The following is a 19,619-nucleotide window of genomic DNA, read 5'->3' on the forward strand; positions in this document are numbered from 1 at the left end:
ACAAGAATGAGAACAAATGATGGCTAAAGGTTAATGCTAATAAACTGTAAGTTGCACTGCAATTTACTTTGAAGAGAAGAAACACAAGTGAAATACTAGTAATAACAGTAAATCTTAAATATTAGTAAATACTAGTTTTTAAAAAAATGTCCAACCACCATAGTACCCAATGTACTTTGACATATAGCTATAAGATGGAAACAACAAACATCATTTAACTTAACCAAATGGTAACAAATAACTTGCCATTACTCTTAATTTTCGATTATACATGTATATATACACAAACATACCCACTCCAATACCACATCATTCAGGAGAACAGCTGGCAAGTCCCAGGCTCCTCTCTAAGTTCTCATACTTAACTGTGAAATCAGAATCCCCTGAAGGCCTTTATTAAAGCAGACTTACTAGTTTCCACACCAGAGCTTCTGGTTAGGTCTACAGAGAGACCCAAGAATCTGCATTTCTAACAAATTCCCAGGTGATGCTGATGCTACTGGTCCAGGGACATTTTGGGAACCTCTACTGTAAATAATCTGTGAATCTCAATAGACAGAGAGAAAGAGAAGGGCAGAGAAAGGGAGTAAGTAGATAAAAGGTGATACTGTAGTTACTAAATTAATGAAAAGAGGGAGAGAAGGAGTGAGCAAGATGCATTCTAAAGAGAGAAAGAGAAAGACATGCAGTTCTGGCAAAGGAGGCAGCAGATAAAAGTGAATACAGATATTTTCTTCCATCTTGATACTTGCCCTTTATCTTGCTGATTAGAAAAAACTAAGAAATGAGCAAAGAATGACAATGACATTTAAATGACATACAAACCTTTTCACACTTAAAAGGCTAGATAGATTTGTTCCCATGACAAGTTTTAGAAAAACAGTATCGCCAGAAACTCTTCAGCCTTTCAATACTCTTAGATGGGACTACTTTCAGGAGGACACTGAAAGGGCACAGAAAGTTAATTGAGTTTTTCATATTAAAAAAAAAATTCTCACCAGTAAAACATGGGTGAGCAATGATAACAAACAACTCCTACAATATGCAGAAAATCTACTTAGAAACACTGCATTTGGAATCTTTCAAACAAGTATTAAAATTTTATTTAAACAAAAGTTTTTCCTTTTAAGTTACTGAGCCACATAAAGGAAAAATATTAATTTTATTAGAATTTGAACAAATGTTGCACAAAGAAAACATTTTAACAAAATCATATGGTGGCATAACAAACAAAAAAGAAAACAGCCAAAGATGTGTAAAAGAAATATAAGGTGGAAAACTGTTAAATATCTCATGATCCAGTGTAGAAACAAGGAATCTAAACTTAAAAACCAAACAAGCACAACCATAAAACAAAACATTAATGTTTGTGCTATCCTAACCAGACACATTCTTCAGCAAAACTTGGAAAGGCAGTTCTATCTTAGAGTTTTTTTATCTTATTTCTGACTTTTTCAGAAATAGACAATTTATATAATTCAATCTCACAGTTGAAAGTTTAAGTACTGAGAAATATTCTAACTGAAATGATAGGTGAGACAAAGTAATTGATTAGTCTTTAATGCTATATTTTCAACTGTAATAAGGGCTTCATCCAACCAAAAGGAGTCTTAAGCAGTTCAGAGTCCTTCTCTAATGCCCAAGGAACACATCTGCCCAGTTTAACTGCCATAGTGTTGTTACCCTAGTAACAATAGAGCACTCTCAGGGACTAATGTAGCAAGAGAAAACACAATATAAGTTTGATATTGTATAACAAGATAACTTGTCATCCATTTTAGACTACCAAATACTGAAAGCTAATTGAAACAAATTATTTAAGTATTCCCCAATCTTTGAAATTTATTTCTAAATATTGATATATTCATTTTTTTAACTGACCACATTAGGTTAATAATAGTGTAAATCAATTTGAAAACTATAATACAATACTTCAAAAATAGGACTCCGAATATTTTTCTGTTATACCTTAATCTTCACACAAAGATGCAATTCTTACATTTTGGTAGAGAAGTAAATGGGAAATAAACCTGGAAATGGTTTAAGGAAACTGTCAACAGAGACATATTTTTCCATTTCATGATTGTCACTTTACAAAGACCCCAAATTTCACATTGTTAAATGTCTTAAAATAGTATCAGTTGTGACTTTTATAAACATAAAAAGGCAAAAATTCTAAATGCTTAGGAAATAAAGTTAAGCCCTTTGCATTCTGATTATTTGAAATTTATTCATACAATATGTCCAATCTGAACTTTAAATGAGGTATATTTTCTTCTTTCCAATATCAAAAACCTAGCAAATATATCATACCATGAACAGTTTCAAATTTAAATAAGTTCATGCTTTTTGTTGGCTTTCATTTTATAAAACACATTGCTAAGAGTCTTTGGATGTGGTGTCTTAGAAAAAAAGGAAGTTGCATGTGGTCACTCTGTATAAGAGCTGCAAATACATAAGATGAAAACACTTTTGTGGGTATTTTTAAAACATGATAAATGCATTACCAAACATTAGTCATGATTTTAAATATTACATAAATATATATTAAAGATCATCAATGTATCAACAATTGTATAAGGGGAGCACTAAAATAAAAATCCTTTGATTTATGGCAGTCCTTAAACAATTGAATGTCTTTATCTGAAAAACTTATGCTGCAAAAATTTGAATCAAAGTTTTGCTTTCTGAATGCATGGGTTATAACCCACAAAAAACATGAGGGACAAATTGGTCAGGATCTTGTTAGTTTAAGAAACAAAAAATTTAAAAACCAAAATATGCACACCATTAAAAATACTAATTCTGAAAATTATGCAGCTAAAAATTAAATCACCCTGTCCAGCAAGTTCCAAAAATTTCACACATTTCAAACATTAAGGCAACTTTTTCCCAACTAAACAGTACTTTATAAAAATATATGTCACTTCAAAACATTATATACATAGTGGCAATAAATTTAGCTAGTTGTAATCTTTAATACATTAATAAAGTGTCACATATTACAAAGAAATTATACTAGGTGCTTGCATGTGTGTGCAAGTAGAATTACAGTTTTTAAAGTACAGGTTTTAAAACTGAGCGGAGTGAACGGCCCTCTTTAGTGAGTTCTCGTGTCACACACATACATGGCAATGGGATGGCTTCTTCCCGTTTCTCTACAATATTGTAACTGCATTTCTTCAAGTGGTCAGCCATGCTTAGGATGTCAGCAAATTTCCATTCATTTACAGAACAAAATGCAGTGCTGAATCGCCACACCTAAAAGAAAATTCTACTTCAGATTTAAACAAGTCAATTTACAAAAATCAAAATACACTTCTTACTCCACCTGCAAACATTTCTACTGTTAGAGAAATATCCTATAAAGTTCCAAGTAGTTAGCTACAAAACTGAAAAGGAGTAAATCCATTTGGAGACAAATCTGTTTATCAAATAACTATAGAATAAATCACTCCTATGATATTTTAACTTCGATAAATGCAATAACCAAAAAAAATAAATGAAAAGCAAAAATCGACATTAAATACTACATCCAACTTGGCTTATAAAGTAATTTTTTAAGAAATTTTGAGAGAGAAAGGAGGGAAGAAAGGAGAGAGGACCCAAGTGGAGAGAGGGACAGAGAGAATCTCAAGCTGACTCCCCATTGAGCATGCTGAGCCAGACAAAGGGCTCAATCTCATGACGTGAGCCATGCACCAAGCCACCCAGGTGCCCCTAAGCAATTTTTTAAAAAATCATAACCTTGTAAATTCAGAGGTACTTCCTAAAATAATATATTACACACTCTTCTTTCATCCTATCCAATTGGACATATAGAATTACTCAGAGTCTGGAGATATTGATGATACACGTATTATTTTTTTTCTGAAGTTTTTCTTCCATTCCTATTATACTACATGAAGTATACTAAAAAAATACACTAATATGGGGTGCCTTGTGGCTCAGTTAAGTGTCTACCTTTGGCTGAGGTCATGATCCCAGGATCCTGGGATCAACCCCACAATGGGCTCCCTTCTCAGGATGAAGTCTATTTCTCCCTCTCCTTCTGCCCCTTCCCCTGCTCATGCACTCGTGCATGTTCCAATAAATAAATAAAACCTTTAAAAAATACACTAATATTTTGCCAAAGTGCCTTATCATTCCACTATTTATAAGCACTAAAGGTACTTAGTAATATTCATGAGTACAGGTATTTCAATTTATTCAACACGTTTCTGAAAATTTATATAAAACGCTTTTGTAAAATGAATCTTACTTTATTCCAAATCATTGTAAAATGCCATTTCTAGACAAAAATTCAGCTACCATCCCTATTCATGTGTCTGTTGGTAAAAATATGAGCTACTTCCCCTTTAGCCAGCTCAGCAACTCTAAGTGTTGAAACAATGTCATCTTATTAGTCCAGCAATGACAGTTGTGGCCTCTTCTCATCTTTACAATTCTAAATATAAAGCTACCCAAACACAGGTAATAAGCACAAATGGAGGACAGACCCAGGTACAAGCATGAATGGGACAGATGAGGCCTAGGCATCCTAGCTAAGCTCATCACCAGGCAAATGTTAGCGCACACTTAATGCCCAGTAAACAGCAGATACTCTAAGAAAGCAGTCACGGATTTGAAGAAAGCCTTCAGCACTCATTAGACTGTCTCATGAAAGGAAGGTAATGCCTTCCAAGGTGGCCAGATACCTTCAACTTCTTTGGGAACACTTATTTTTCAGCTGGCAACAAAAATCACCACTGTTCAGCATAAAAGGTACTTACTCCCAGTATTCCTTAGGGTTATTATATTGATTATGCCTACTGTAGGGTTCTTTCCCAGGAGTCCATGAAGGCCTAGAGAGTAGCTACCAATAGACATTACAGATATCACTAGCCTCCCTTACAATTCCCCATACCTAAGAAACTATAGGAAGAATTAGGAGTTTTGTTAAGCCTCAGCAGAACAAATTCATGAAAGATTCAATCACGGCAGACAGCCTCCCCACTTCCACAAGAATCTGGTGAAACACTAAGAAAAAAATGGATGATTCCCATCTCCTGATGGTTTCTTAATAATGGGCCAATTTTTCATCCAGAAGTATTCCTCAAGTACTTACTTAGTGCCCACTACATGGCAGTGAGGTTCTAGGCAGCAGATATTTGGTTCCCAGAGAGTCTCACTTCTCAAGGACCTTACAGTCCAATGAAACCAACAATTCATCAGTGAATTATGAAACAGCATACAGAGTGCTCTAGTAGGGGTATGCAGAGTAGAAGAATATATTGGAGTACAGAGCAGTATACCTCCCTGAAAGCTTCAGGGTAGGGTTCCAGAAGGCTTTCCTAAAGAAGTAAGATCTGTAAAATGAGCAGATGATGAACACCACAAACTCCAGAGACAGGTTTCCTAGATGTGAATCCATCAATTGGTTGGACAAGTTACTTCAGCTCTCTAAACTTCAATTTCTTCATCCATAAAATAGAGACAGAGTAAATAGGTTAACAGAAGTCTAGGATATTGCAAGTGTTCAGATGTAGGAAGCACATCTGAAGGCCCTAAGAAAGAAAACATCAGGAAACTGTAAGTAAATCAACATAGCTGGAATATGAAATAACAAGAAGAAACTGAAGAAGTAAGTAAGAACAAGATTATTAAGTCTTAAATGGTTCATTAAGGAGTCTTTCTCTGTCCCAGAGCAATGAACAAACATAAAAACTATAAAAACTTAAAAACTATTAAAAACTATAGTGTAAGAACTGTATTTATGAAAATATTTATCACTCTAGTCCTTATATAGAGAGTATGTTGGGAAGTGACCCAGTTAGGAATAGAAACCCAGTCAGGAGACAGAACATGAGAGACTCCTAACTCTGGGAAACGAACAAGGGGTAGTAGAAAGGGAGGTGGGCAGGGGGTGGGGGTGACTGGGTGACAAGCACTGAGGGGGGCACTTGATGGGATGAGCACTGGGTGTTATTCTGTATGTTGGCAAATTGAACACCAATAAAAAATAAATTAAAAAAAAAGAAACCCAGTCAGGCTATTGTGGAGAGAGAGTTGAAGAGGACAGAACTAGGCAGTGGGAACAGTAAAGCAAACCTGAGGGGTATGAAGAAGGAAGCCTCAGGAGGGTTTTATGATTACCTAGATATGGAAATAAAGGGGGAAAAAAGAAGTCAACCCTTACTCCCAAATTCCTAGTTTAGGCAATCTGATAAATAATAATGCCACTCGCTGAGATTAAGAGGGACAGAGGGGCACCTGGGTAGCTCAGTGGTTTGAACATCTGACTCTTGGTTTCAGTTCAGTTCATGGTCTCAGTGTGGTGAGACTGAGCCCCACAGTGGGTTCTGTGCTCAGTAGGGAGTCTACTTGACATTCTCTCTCTCCTTCTGTTCCTCCCCAATGTGCACAAAATTCTCTAAAATAAAATAAATCTTTTTTTTTTTTTTTTTTAAAAGAGGAATAAAGATGCGGAGTAGGTTGGACATGCTGCTTTTGATGAACCTGTGAGATAATCAAGTGAAGATGCTTGTATATAACACTGTGGAGTTCAGGAGAAAGTGGCCAGGATATGGATGTATGAGTAATCTGTATAAATGATGATAATTTAAACTCCAAGAGTAGGTAAGATTTTCTTGCAGGAATAGAATCCCTAGAAAATATTTCATCTCATAGGTCAATATTAGTGGGCAAGGACAAAAAGAGATCATGTTCAAAGTACCCCATCTCAAATGGTAGAAAGATACCAAGTTATCTGTATGTGTATACACACATATACACAGCAAGTATAAAACTTTCTGCCATCAAAATTCCCATTTGGGGAAAAACATAATAAAATAAATAGTATATTCAAATTGTTGGTCAAAGCCTCAGAAGAACACAGATGATGATGTAGAATTCTGAAAAACTGGAGCAATGAGTAAAAGTCTGAGAAAAACTAAGGGTGGTAAAAACAAAGCCAGAAATTTGAACTCTGCAACCAAAGTGAAATTTGGCAAACTTTTCCTACTTTATAAAATGCAAAATGTTTATATTCTAAAATGAAAAACTCCTGCAATAAAATATATTTATAATGACTTCTAGTTTCGATTAGTGCCTCAAACAGAAAGTAGACAAAAGTAGGGGTGCCTTTCTGGCTCAGTCAGTAAAGCATATTGACTCTTGATCTCAGTGTTGTGAATTTGAGCCCCATGTTGGGTGTAGAGATTACTTTAAAATATAATAATAAATAAAAATAAAACAAAATAAAATAAAGGTGGGCTAAAATGGATTTTCACAAGAGAAAAATGGTGGAACCAGGACTTGCTGCCAGATCTGCTACACCTACAGGTAATGCCTCCAATATGCAACACTCTCTTGTACTCTACTAAACCCAGAGTCCCTACCAATATCAAATCTAACTACCCTACTCTTACCTCACTTCGACCTAACACTTTTCCACATCCATCATGTTTTCTAGCCCCCAAATACTCCATTGGTCACTTACTAGTAGTAGCAGCTATAACTCTTCTCATTTCCCTCTTTTTAAGTTCAACCTGAAATACTAAGTTCTAAGAAAGAAGTTGCTAGGAATGGAAAGAAACTGCCAATTATAAGCAGCAGAAAACCTCTTCTTGCTTCTTCCATTGTCCTACAGTGAAAATGTTTCAGATGGAACTCAAATTAGAAGGCAGTTAACACAGACTCAAAAGGAGTTGTTACAGAAGAACGGAGTATAGAACTGCTCAACTGAAGTAACAGAAGTGGCCTTCTTCATATTAAATTAGAACCTAGTACTAGGATGGCTGTAGTAAACATGTGATTATGACAAAAATTCTAGTTTTTCATTAATTATCATTATTTTTAAAAAGTCTGTTGAATTAAAGTATAAGTTTTAAAGGACGGTCAATTTTTCAACAAGATTTTAACTTTATTAATTCTGCAACATTAAGTATCTACTGTATGTCAAATAAGGGGATGATATAGTTAAGATTCAACTAACCTTTTCTTTTATTTGCCATGACGAATTTCCTTCTGGATACTTCCTTTTCCCCCACTGCAGTATGACCATTCCACGAGACTGAAGCAGGCTGCCACATACATCCCTCATTAACCTGGATACACAGGAGAGCTGGCATAAACTGAAGCCATCAAGAAAGCCTGCAATATGTTGTAGGACCTCAAAAGGAAGACTACTTAGATGGTCACTATGTAATCCCAATACACAGTTTCTAGCAGGCTCTACTAATACTGTAGATACACATGGTTGAACTCCAAATGACCTCAAATGGCGGTCATGTATAATCTTTGCTCCTTGTGTTGATGGACAAAATCTACGCTGAGAATAGGTACAACCATAGTATGCTAAAGGACACCTCTGTTCCATCCAGCCATTGAGTCCAGCATGAATGTCACCATGCACATTCTTAAAATGGGAAGAAAATTCTTTTCTCCTAAATAACTGTCCACAAACAAATGTAAACATTGAACGCTGCTTGGGTTGGTACCTAGCAACACACTCCAATACTAAATCCAGCCCAAGTGTCTGAAAAGGACTTGGATTTGAAAGCTGTGGGTTGGCATGATCACAAGCTGAAGCTGAAGCTATTTCTCCAACCATTGTATTTGTAGCTAATATTGCAGATGGAAGTGAAAAAGTCTGAGTCCCAAAGTCAATGTGATAAACATCAACCATGCGACTATCAGATATACCCCTCCCACCTGGAGAATCTCCTAGACAAAAGAGCAATGCTGCTGTAATTAGATCTATTCCTTGGAGGCCCATTGGATCTTCTGCAACCTCCAAATCTGATGTATCTACTGCTTTATCCTCTTTTGGTTTAGACCAACAGGAGTTAGAAAGAAATTTGAATGGAGGATGACCTAAAGATAAGACATCAACATTCCTCAAGTCTCCTAAATCTACTTTTCTCCAACACAAAGCTCCTTCATCCCCATCATCTGGCATGAGGATATGCTGAACTGTGCCATTAGGCAGAGCACTAGATGGTAGTGCTTCCCTAAGTTGTGCTGCTACTGAAAGTGAACTGGAAGGTGGTGAGGTGCCATCTGATGCTATACATTCTCCATTTGTTAAGGTACTTTGTTTTGAATCACCATATAATTTCTGATTTTGGTCCATGGCCTGTGTACATAGATTTTCCAAAGAAAAGCCATTACAAAGAGCAGTAGTGCCATAAGAACTGGTATTCGAGTCACACAATAAATCACTGGAACCATTTTGTTCACACTGGACATCCAGACTTGTGTTGTTATGGTCAATTCCACCTACTGCTCCTATCTCATCGTCATAAAGATGGTCCTGGTCGTTCAAGTGTCTATTCTGCAAGCTTCCCCTGGCATTTTGCTCTTCATTCATTTCACTTGGGGAAGTGCAAAGACTTGTACTTAACATGCCAATGTCTCTTGTGGCAGTATTCAGGATATCTAAAGCAGCTGCCAAACTTCTGGTTGTTTCTACAGTAGCTTGATAAAGTGCACCGTAAGATTCTTCATCAACAGACACCAAACCATTAGCATGTGGTATTTCTGGGACACTTGATTTAACTGAGATTTGTTCTCTAGGTTCTGATACTTTATCAGTCGCTTTTGACATCATGGTGGCTACTTTGAGAGACTCTAAAAGCATCCTTTGGTCTTGAAGGGCCAAGGCCATATCTAATTGTGCCACTTCATCAACATCTCTGCTTAGATTTTCATATGATTTCCGATCTGCATAACTAACTGGCCATCGGTTCCACTCCATAGTACAGCACACCACACTTGCAGGACACATCTCTAGATGTTCAGCAACTTTATTTCGAGCCATTGTAAATGGACATCCGAAGTCACTATTTAAGCAAGGCACTCGTTCATATGGACATAAAAGTCGATGCTCATCAGCTTTACAAGAATGGAAAACTGCTCCACACACCAATGGACAACCAATCAAGTCGCAGGAAATCCCAGGTTCTGGTCTGGTCATACACCGTCTACTGACACAATTCACACAGTGTGAATGCTGCAGCTCCTCCTCCATAATGGCCAGTCCAACTCTAGTTGTTGAGATGGAAAAAAGAAATTAGGCAAAAAGTGGTTAATTTTTAAAAACTGCTGAATAACATAAATCAAGTCATAAAGGTATAGTGACTTATCTTACGATGAAATATATAAAATAAGCATACTAAACAAGTTTATTTTACATATAATCAATTTATCTTGAAACAACTTGAGTACTTCATATCAAGTAACAATGCAAAAGTTCATTTCTATATACCATATAACAACATGCCTAAGAGGCCAAATGTTTCAAAATATAATGCTTATTACAATTCTAGTATACTGTGTAGTATATAAATTGATGCCCAAAACAAATTTATGCATATTTGACTTTTATTTTTTATTTATTTATTTTTTTATATTTGACTTTTAGATTTCTTTTTTTTTTTAAAGGGGGAAGCTATTCTTTTTTTTTTTTTAAGCTTTTTATTTATTAATGAAAGGCACACAGAGAGAGAGGCAGAGACACAGGCAGAGGGAGAAGCAGGCTCCATGCAGGAAGCCTGACGTGGGACTTGATCCCGGGTCTCCAGGATCACGCCCTGGGCCGAAGGCGGCACTAAACCGCTGAGCCACCCAGGCTGCCCTGACTTTTAGATTTCAAAGAATGCTTTAGCTTTCACTTTTTCAGTTTCAAATAAACTGATTCTGAAGCACTCCATAGTACACTGACCTCATCATATTCCTAAGAGAGAATGATCTGAATTTCATGAATATATTTAACTAAAACTACTAGAAGTTTTCTTTTTATTCCCCTAAATACAGGAATTCATTTAAGATTTCATCTATTCATCACTCCTACATATGCCTTAATACATTCTACACCAAATCACCACAGTAAGCCTTAATTGAAACAAACAGGGAATTTACAAAATACAAGTTCCAGCTCCAGTTCCTGGCTATGCGCAAATCACTTACTTCTGAGGGCCACAGTTTCCATTCATTCATTCAACACCTATTTATTGTTTAACTACTATGCACTGTGTTTGGTTTGGCAATATAATGATTAGTCAGACATGGTACCTCCTCTCAAGGAGCTAGAGCAGGAGGTCAGAGATACAACAGTAAAAGTCATGTCATGTTATTATGTGATCAATCTGACAAAAGTAAAATCAGATTAACACAGAGAAGATAATTATCACTAAGTGTAGGGGCTTGAGAAGAATTCATAGTAATCTTCAAAGATGGGAAATCTTAAGCATGGAAGGAGAGCATTGGCAAGGAAGGGAAGTATTGAATGCTGAAGCAACAGCATATGTAAATGGAGAAAAACAAGTAGCAAAACATGATCAGGAAACCACAAATTTCCTAGCATTGCTGGATCACAAGGTGTAATGCTAGGTAGCTGTGAGAGATAGGGCAGGATGATAGAAATAAAGCAAATCATGAAGACTGTGCTATATGTTGCTCTAAGGAGTTCAGACTTTAGGTAACAGGAAATCACTGTGCAGTATATCAGCACAATATACTGATTTAAATATAAGTACTAATCCTATTCAATGTGTTTTGGTCTATAATATTCAACTTCTTTATTGGCTTGTTCCTACGAGCAGTAAAAATTTTAAAAACTATTTCATTTTTTAAAACCTAAATAATAAAACAGTATCTCCCTCTACTATTGTTTTTCCTTTTCAAGCTTCCAGAATAAAACCAAAAACCAATTAAAACAACAACAAAAACCCTTCATACCTCCCATAAGCTCTACAGTCCTCTAATCTGGCTTTCTTTTGACTGCCAGTCATTAAAACTTCTCTGAGATCCTCTGAGCTAAATCCAAAGGGCATTTTTTTTTTTTTTTTACAGACTTCATTATGACTATTCCCTCCTTTTTGAACAATTTGTCTTTCCTTAGGATGTTTTATTTCCCTGGTTTTCTCCCTACCTTTTTGGTTATTTCTTAATCTCTTCTTCTAAAATGTTCCTCCTCAGAAATCATGTCATTTCTTGTTCATTCTATACATCCTCCCTGGGTGCTCTCAATTTCTCAAAAGCTTCAATTACCACCCATATGCTGAAAACTTCTCTATTACCCTTGCCCAGATCCCTCTCCCAAACTTCAGATCTCTATAGCCAAATGAGACAGGCAACTCATCTCAATATTCCCCAAATTAAATTACACTGTAATAGACAACAATTTGCTGGGTAAATAAGTCAATTCTTAGCCTGTTTTCATCACTTCAATGCATACAAGATTCCTAATTCTCTGACATATTTTTCCACAAGTGCTCTCTGGGTTCCAGTTGGCTAATGTAAAATAATTACTCCTGAAATTGCTATTTATTTTTGTCCAGTCCAGGGATGATTTCCTCGAACAAAAACAAAATAACAAAAGTCTACCTCATATTGTTAGAGCTCTACTGATTAAGTAGAGAAGTTCTGAGTTGATATTATGGCACTTACTGATAATAGGGGTGGGGGGGGAAAGGCATGCATTTAAAAACAAAATTATATTTTTAAATTGTGTTTAAAAATTACAAATTATGAATCTGAATACTTCTGAATGTTTATAGGTTAAGACAGAACCCATAAGTTAAACACAGACATGCTAAAGAGTCACAGTAGAAGATATGACAGCCTAATGACGACAAACATTTGTAAATTAAACAGATGTTAAAAAAGAAACATTAGTAAGAATTAAGGCGAATTTTACCAAGTGATTAGATTATGAAAGCAGCTGTAGTGTTCTTATTTTGCAACAACTAGATGGAGTTCATCTCACATGCTGAGGGTTATAAGCCTGTTACTAAGAGAGAACCTAAAAATACAAGCAGTTCCGCAGAAGTGACCACTGCTCTCGCAACTTGTAGGAACACTTTATGTTATGGCACATCATATGACCACACTAGGCCGAACACATCTCTGAAATATCACTTAATTCAAAGTGTTTAAAATAGCAACTGCTATAGACAACTAAGTTCAATGTAAAACAGCAACAAGTTTGAAAGGAAGACATAGAGGGCTCTCAAGCTTCAAAGTAAATAGTTAATTCCACACTACTCCCTTCAGAATAAGAAAACTGTTTTAAGGGCAGCCCGAGTGGCTTAGCAGTTTAGCGCCGCCTTCAGCCCAGGGCCTGATCCTGGAGACCCGTGATGAGTGCCAGTTGGGCTCCCTGCATGGAGCCTGCTTCTCTCTCTGTGTCTCTCATGAATAAATAAGTGAAATATTTTTTAAAAAAAGAAAGAAAACTGTTTTTAAAAAATAAAAATATCCACAGCAATGAGTGCACAATATCTCTTTACTGAAGCAGACTTAGAAGGAAAAAAGAACACTAATTTGTACCAGTTTTCTCCTGTCTCCAAATTTCTCACTTAATGTTCTTTAATCCTCATAACAACCAAGAGCAAACTGAGGTTCAGAGAGGCTGAAGGGACTTGTCCAGGGTCATCCCCTAGTAAGTGGCAGAACTAGGATTTCAATCTGGATCTGGATCAATGCACATGGACAACAACAGATACGTTTACTCGTAAAAGTTTAAGAAAACAGGCAGCACTTCAGTAACTGGTGATCCAATTTTAAGATGTTATTTGAGGAATGGAGATTACACAATTTTGCTTGTAGTTTATTCCAACACTTAATCACCCCTGTGGTCAAGAAAGTCTTTTTGGCTCTCTGTGATTACAATAGCACATAGCTTTGCTTTGAATATCAGTTTTAAAGACTATTTTTAAAATAACTTGCATTTGAAATAGTAAAATTTGCAGAAAAATATAAATTTAGCCATTTTCAAGACAGCTAGCTATACAAAGAATCAAGTGTAATTCATTTTACAAGTAAATATATTAAGAAATAAGTTAAGAAAATGGACTAGATAATAACCAAAGAGTATTCTGGGAATAAAACCCTCTGCTTCAGAAATTAAAACTTTCAGATCCATCCTTTTTCTTTTTTTTTTCTTTTTTTTTTTGATCCATCCTTTTTCTAATCAAGATCATTATCAGATTAAATATGCCTCCATAAAGTATCTTGCAATTGCTCATGAATTCTGTGAAACGAGTTTAAAACATCCGTCCCTGATATATCAGTTGAACACACAGCAGGCCCATCAGAAAACATGTTGCTAAAACTGAGGCTTCAAGTTCAACAAAACCTTAATTTAAAACTCCTCAATATTAAGTTTTCTTAAACTCTCTTGAAAACGAATCTTAACATCTCTATAGTTTACACTTAAATTTGAGCAACTGGAAGAAGTCTCATTAGATTAGAAAATATTTGTAAAAAAAGTAAAAAAAAAAGAAAATATTTGTAAATGATTAAATGTCTTACAATAGTTTCAATTTTTTCAAACAGAAATTCTTGGCCAATTCATACTCTGTGACTGACAAGCAATCCATAAAAATAGTTTAAGACATGGCATTGTCCCATACAGTGAAAGGAGGCCTTGTTATTTAAAGCTATTTCTATACATAAAAATAATTGCCTTCAGAAAACCATTTCTTTATTTTTCCAGATTCGTTAAAATAATTAAGGAGATAAATAAAGCATTGCAAGTTAGTGTGATTTTAAAATATGCTAAGTCAAGTCACTCAAAGTACTCAACACAGCTTGCTGCTATGTGTACCTCTGTCAGCAAGACACATGCAAAGATGGGCGGCGCCCTCCCACCCCATAACTCCTGCCTCAAATCTTTAATCTCAGCCCATATGTTACTTTCCAAATACCAAAGACAAAGGTATGGATCTCATACGATGCTGTGTGCTCATTACACATCGTATATTTCCTTGGTTATACTAGTCACAACTAGTCATTATCCTTTAATATCTACCTCCACAGGAAAACTATAAGCTCCATGAAGGTGGCAGAACCATCTCGTTCTCATCCATTCCTATGTTTCCTATATTCCAGACTGTGCCTAATTGGAGCTTCACTTATTTTAGAAAAATGAATAAACGAAAGATTTATACTATAATAAACAGGCAAATGGATTCCAAAACGAGATTCTTGATTTCATGGAAAACTACATATACTTCATCAAAAAATACAATTTTACAAACCTAGTATTACACAAATTAAGTCAAAATTACCTTATTGTACCAGCTATAAAAAGTCTATAGTGCTCAAACATTTACTGAGTTCCTAAGTCATACATTCCAAGCATTATATATAGAGTAAGATAAACCGTCTATTAAAAAAAGCAAGTCAAAGGGACAAGGAAATCAAAGAAAGTTCATTTCAACCTTCCATTATCTTAAAATCTTAAAAAATAGTCATAAAAGGCACAGAAGTAAACATTTACTCGTATATTTTTCCACTATTTTAACTCCCTAATCAACTGTGTGCTCTGGTTACTGGTTACTTGGATATAGAGGCATCAGTTTCAACAAGAAAAGCAGAGGTTGAGGTGTCCACACATACGCACGTGCCTAAGTAGGTACAGGGCTAAGAAAAGCAGCTCAAAAAAGGAAGTGGCATCAGCCAACTGTTTAATATTGCAGTTAATATGGTACTAGATGAAACAATTCTATTCTATGTTGCTTCAATGTGAGGCTGAAATACAACTAGACAGACCTGTTCAATTAGTTAACACAAGTCTGTGACTGAAATTTTACATTTAGCAATCAGTTATAAGCTCCTCTGAGTAAGTCTCATCCTTCTTGTATAGTACTAGAGTAATACAATTAGTTGTACAATTAATATTAAATACAAACACCTGCTGGGTGATTTGCTGACCAAATGCAGTTTTAAAGACCACAGCAAATCTATAACCTCAGCTGGACATCTTATTTCACTGGTTTAAAAGGGGTGTGTGTGTGTGTGGCTGGGGGGGGAGGGGGGTGCGGTGACTAGGCAAGATTAAAAAATCCACTACCTTAAACTCCAAACTCAAAGCACTTGCACTCCTGATGAGTCCAAAATGGCTAAGTGGGTTACACTGTATTCATTCCTTTTATCAAATTTTAGCTCTTTTTATTTATAGAATGACGACCTAATTATATGGAAAATTGTCAAATGTTTCCCTTCCAGTTATGATATAATCAAAACATATACCTTCTGTGTCTAAATATGGTCATGAGTAGCTAATTCCAAAGTGATAGTTCTAACTACTTGCAATGTTCTCCACTAAATAAGCAAATGAAATTATTACAGACTTACATCAGAACTTAAAATAATATTAATATTTAATGCTTTGGACTAGAACCTGTTTGCGTCGATCCTCAGATAAAAATAATACACCTAAATGGTGGTACTCAGCTTATTAAAATGGGCAGCATGGCACAGGGGAAGGGGTTTCCAAGGGATCTCAGCTTTGTGACCTTGAGGCAATTACTCTACTGTGAAAACAATTTAGAACTCTACAGAGATTGGTTATGTGTATATCCAACAGGATACAGTCTAATACTCAGAAAAGGGATGTACTCACTTTACACAACAGCCATGTTTATGTAGGCAAAGCTTTCTGTAAAACTATTTTTTATATCAGGTCATTTCTACTTGTAAACCTTATAAAAAGCAATTGTATGAGAAAATAACCTATGTTAGTTAACATTTTCCAATGAAAAGATGTACCTTTTTTTGTAAAGGATTTTCAGAGACTGGATTTTAATTGAGGTATGCTTATCTGTATTTAACTATCTAGCTACCTACAATGTAAAAACCATGAGCTCAATGCCAATCTCACATATTTCATCAACCTGAATTTGAAATTAAATATTTTACATAGTCTATGATTGAAGACTGTCAAAGAAGCCAAATACCTCCTTTGAATGAAACAAACAATCCTAGGAACTCAGTTAAAAGAGTATCCAAAAAAAAAGGAAAAAAAAAAAAAAAGATGTATCCAAAATCATACAAAGTAGCATAGGACTTATCCCATTAAAAGCCACATTTCAGTAATACAGTGTATCAAATAGTAAACACACATTAACCACACCCACGTGGTGACCTCAAAGTACCTGCCTAACTGTAAGTGTTATTTCAAAGTGTTATTGTCCTTTAATAGGTATTTTATTATGACACTTTGTATTTTTTTAAAAGTGTCCAACGCTAGAGATGGAGAAATACTGGACTGAAATAAAATACCCAGCACACCCAGAGTGCATAAAAGTTTGCCTGTATCAAAAAACTTCAGTTCTCTGAGAACATTTACAAAACTCCACCGAGTATTTCCAGAATCACACACACACACACACACACACACACACAGAAACCTTATGTCACTGCATTAAAGTACTAGATAAAAACGAATCGGCAACTTACACGTTACCAAAACACCATGTTATCCCCGATTAAGCTTCTGGAGTAAGAAACTGTGACTAAGCATAAAGAACAGTGATTCAGCGGAAACTGTACACCGAAAAACTGGACCCTTAGAAAAATTCTTAATATAAATAAATAAAGTATTTTCTTAAAAAAAAAAAAAAAAAAAAGGGGGGGAAGTGAGAGCACCTAGGTGGCCCGGTCGGTTAAGCGTCTGCCTTTGGCCCAGCTCACGGTCCCGGGATCCCCGGCGGACCCCACGGGGCTCCCTGCGGCGCCGGGACCTGCTCGTCCCCCTCCTCTGCCTGCCGCTCCGGGGTTGTGCTCTGTCAAGTAAAAAAAAAAAAAAAAAAAAAAAAAAAAAAAAATCTTAAAAAAAAAAAAAAAGAAAAGAAAAGAGAAATCCTAAACATACATTTTATGCTATTCTTTTCCCTTTGCTGCGTTGAAAACCGGAGTGCTTTCCAAAACGGTAATAAATACGGGCAAATGCACAACCTGCTCCTGTAACTTCTTAGGTCTCTAAAGGATACACCACGCGGTACACGCACACGCACGAATAGTCCAAAGAGTCTGGGAAGTTTGTTATTTATTCAAAGTTTTAAGCTTTAGCCTACGCTGGTATCAGAATGCCCATAAATAGCGTCATCTTGGATCCGAGTCAACAAAGCAGTTGTGGGATAAAAGGTCAATTCCTTCCCAACCATCCTTTATCTGGGGCTTACGACACGGCTCAGAAAGAAAAGCAAGAGGCGGTCGGAGTGCGGGAAGCGCGGCCGAAAACCGACTCCGGCGGCCGGACCGGACCCAGCGCGCGCCCCGCCGCCCCCTCCGAGCACCCGCCGCAAAGAGCAGCCCCCGGCCCTGGCGATCAGGGAGTTTCGCTTTAGCAGGGGCTGAGGCTAGGACGGCGGCCGCTCCCGCTCGCCACCAGGAACGGCAAAGTCACCAACTTCTCTCATCCCGGGGGACCGCGATGGCGCGTCCCCGCCTTACTTGGACCGTCTGTCCCGTCACCCAAGCTCCCGAAGGCAGAGGGACCCGACGCCGGGTTCTCGAGGTCCCGAGGGCTGCCCGAGGGCTGCCCGAGGGCTGCCGGGCCCCGCCCCCCCCGCCCCCCCCGCCCACAGACAGGCCCGGGGACTCGGGGGTCGGTCCCCGGCCGCGGGTCGCCATTTGCCGTCCCTCCTCGGCGGGCCTCTGCTCGCTCGGCGCAGGCCCGGCCCTCGGGACCGACCCACGGCCGCGGGCCTCGCACGGCCCGGCCGCCGCCTCCGGCCTCCCCCGCCGGCCTGCCCCGCCGGCCTCCCGACACTCACCGCCCCGCGCGGCCGAACCGCGGCCCAGGCCCTGCCTGCCGAGGCCGCCGTGCTCGGCTGCTCCGCGCGGTCCCGGCCGCTCCGCGCCCCGCAGCCCCGCGCGGTCCGCCTCCTCCGCCGGGCCTCTCAGCCCCGCCGGGCCGCCGCCTTTTCTCCTCCCGGCCGGCGCCTCCGCCACCTCCCCCGGCGGCCGCCCCCCTCAGGCGGCCCCGCCCCGCTCGGCCCCGCCCCGCCCCGCTCGGCCCCGCCCCCCAGACGGGCCCGGCCCGGCCACGGCGGCGGCAGCGGCTGCGGCTGCAACCCCGCGGAGACGCGCACGCTGAGCCCCGCGGAGACGCGCACGCTGAGCCCCGCGGGGACGCGCACGCCGAGCCCCGCGGAGACGCGCGCGCCGAGCCCCGCGGGGACGCGCACGCCGAGCCCCGCGGGGACGCGCACGCCGAGCCCCGCGGGGACGCGCACTCCGCCCTCGGATACTCGCCCGGAAGCTGCAGGGTGGGGTCCCGAGACTCTGGGGCTTGGCGCGTCTGGGGGGTGGGGGGTGTTTCCGCGCCCACACTGCTACCAAGCCCTCTTGGACTTTGGGATCTTGTATTCCTAGAAGGAATCGTAGACTCGGAGTTCGGGAATTGAGGAACCAGGCCCATGTGGACTGGCGTGTTTAGCTCCCTAAATTGTAGGATAAGCAGCCAGATCCCTTAATTCTCGGTGCGGTTTCCCTTCCCATTAGGTCATATTGAGGAGGCAGCGGGGCAGGTTTCTTTGCAGGTCGCTGCCACGGGCCTTCCTGCCTGCTAACCCAATGCACCTGAGTCCTGCAGCTCAGTGTCCCTTGCAGGTTCTACCTATCCCGGGACTGAGCTCAGACCAGGACTGAGGCGTCGCGGAGCCTCACTGGGACGCAGGCGGGATAGCCCAGCAAGGTCTAGTTCCGTAAGGGCCTGGGGCTTTCTGCAACAAGGCGGTCTGCATGGAAAGGTGCCTTGAATGCCACTTTCGCAGAAGACTTTACAAATGACTGAGGATTAAAGAAGTATCACGTGGCCATGCCAAAGAATTGGGGTCCATATT

General features: G+C 38.9%; 1 protein-coding gene across 3 annotated transcripts; it reads right to left on the reverse strand.

Moving 5' to 3' along the window:
* Positions 1 to 1,143: 1,143 nt before the first annotated feature.
* Positions 1,144 to 18,706, reverse strand: FBXO30 (F-box protein 30). 3 transcript variants are annotated; one of them, XM_072826805.1, is made up of 3 exons: positions 18,549 to 18,706; positions 7,976 to 10,028; positions 1,144 to 3,261 (listed from the first exon to the last, which is right to left on the reverse strand). In XM_072826805.1, exons 2-3 carry the CDS (start codon positions 10,010 to 10,012, stop codon positions 3,058 to 3,060), a joined length of 2,241 nt encoding a protein of 746 aa, XP_072682906.1. In that variant the 5' UTR covers positions 10,013 to 10,028; positions 18,549 to 18,706; the 3' UTR covers positions 1,144 to 3,057. The 3 variants fall into 3 exon arrangements, with proteins under 3 accessions (XP_072682906.1, XP_072682917.1, XP_072682926.1); XM_072826816.1 differs by lacking the exon at positions 18,549 to 18,706 and adding an exon at positions 17,419 to 17,555; XM_072826825.1 differs by lacking the exon at positions 18,549 to 18,706 and adding an exon at positions 17,230 to 17,394.
* Positions 18,707 to 19,619: the final 913 nt, after the last annotated feature.

This window comes from Canis lupus, chromosome 1, assembly GCF_048164855.1.
Source record: "Canis lupus baileyi chromosome 1, mCanLup2.hap1, whole genome shotgun sequence".
Classification (NCBI taxonomy): domain Eukaryota; kingdom Metazoa; phylum Chordata; class Mammalia; order Carnivora; family Canidae; genus Canis; species Canis lupus.

Excerpts from the sequence above, each read along its gene's own strand:
- FBXO30 (XM_072826805.1), bottom strand. The coding sequence starts at position 10,012 with ATGGAGGAGGAGCTGCAGCATTCACACTGTGTGAATTGTGTCAGTAGA. Across the intron at positions 3,262-7,975 it reads CATGGCAAATAAAAGAAAAG|GTGTGGCGATTCAGCACTGC; the intron begins GTTAGTTGAATC and ends ATTTTCTTTTAG.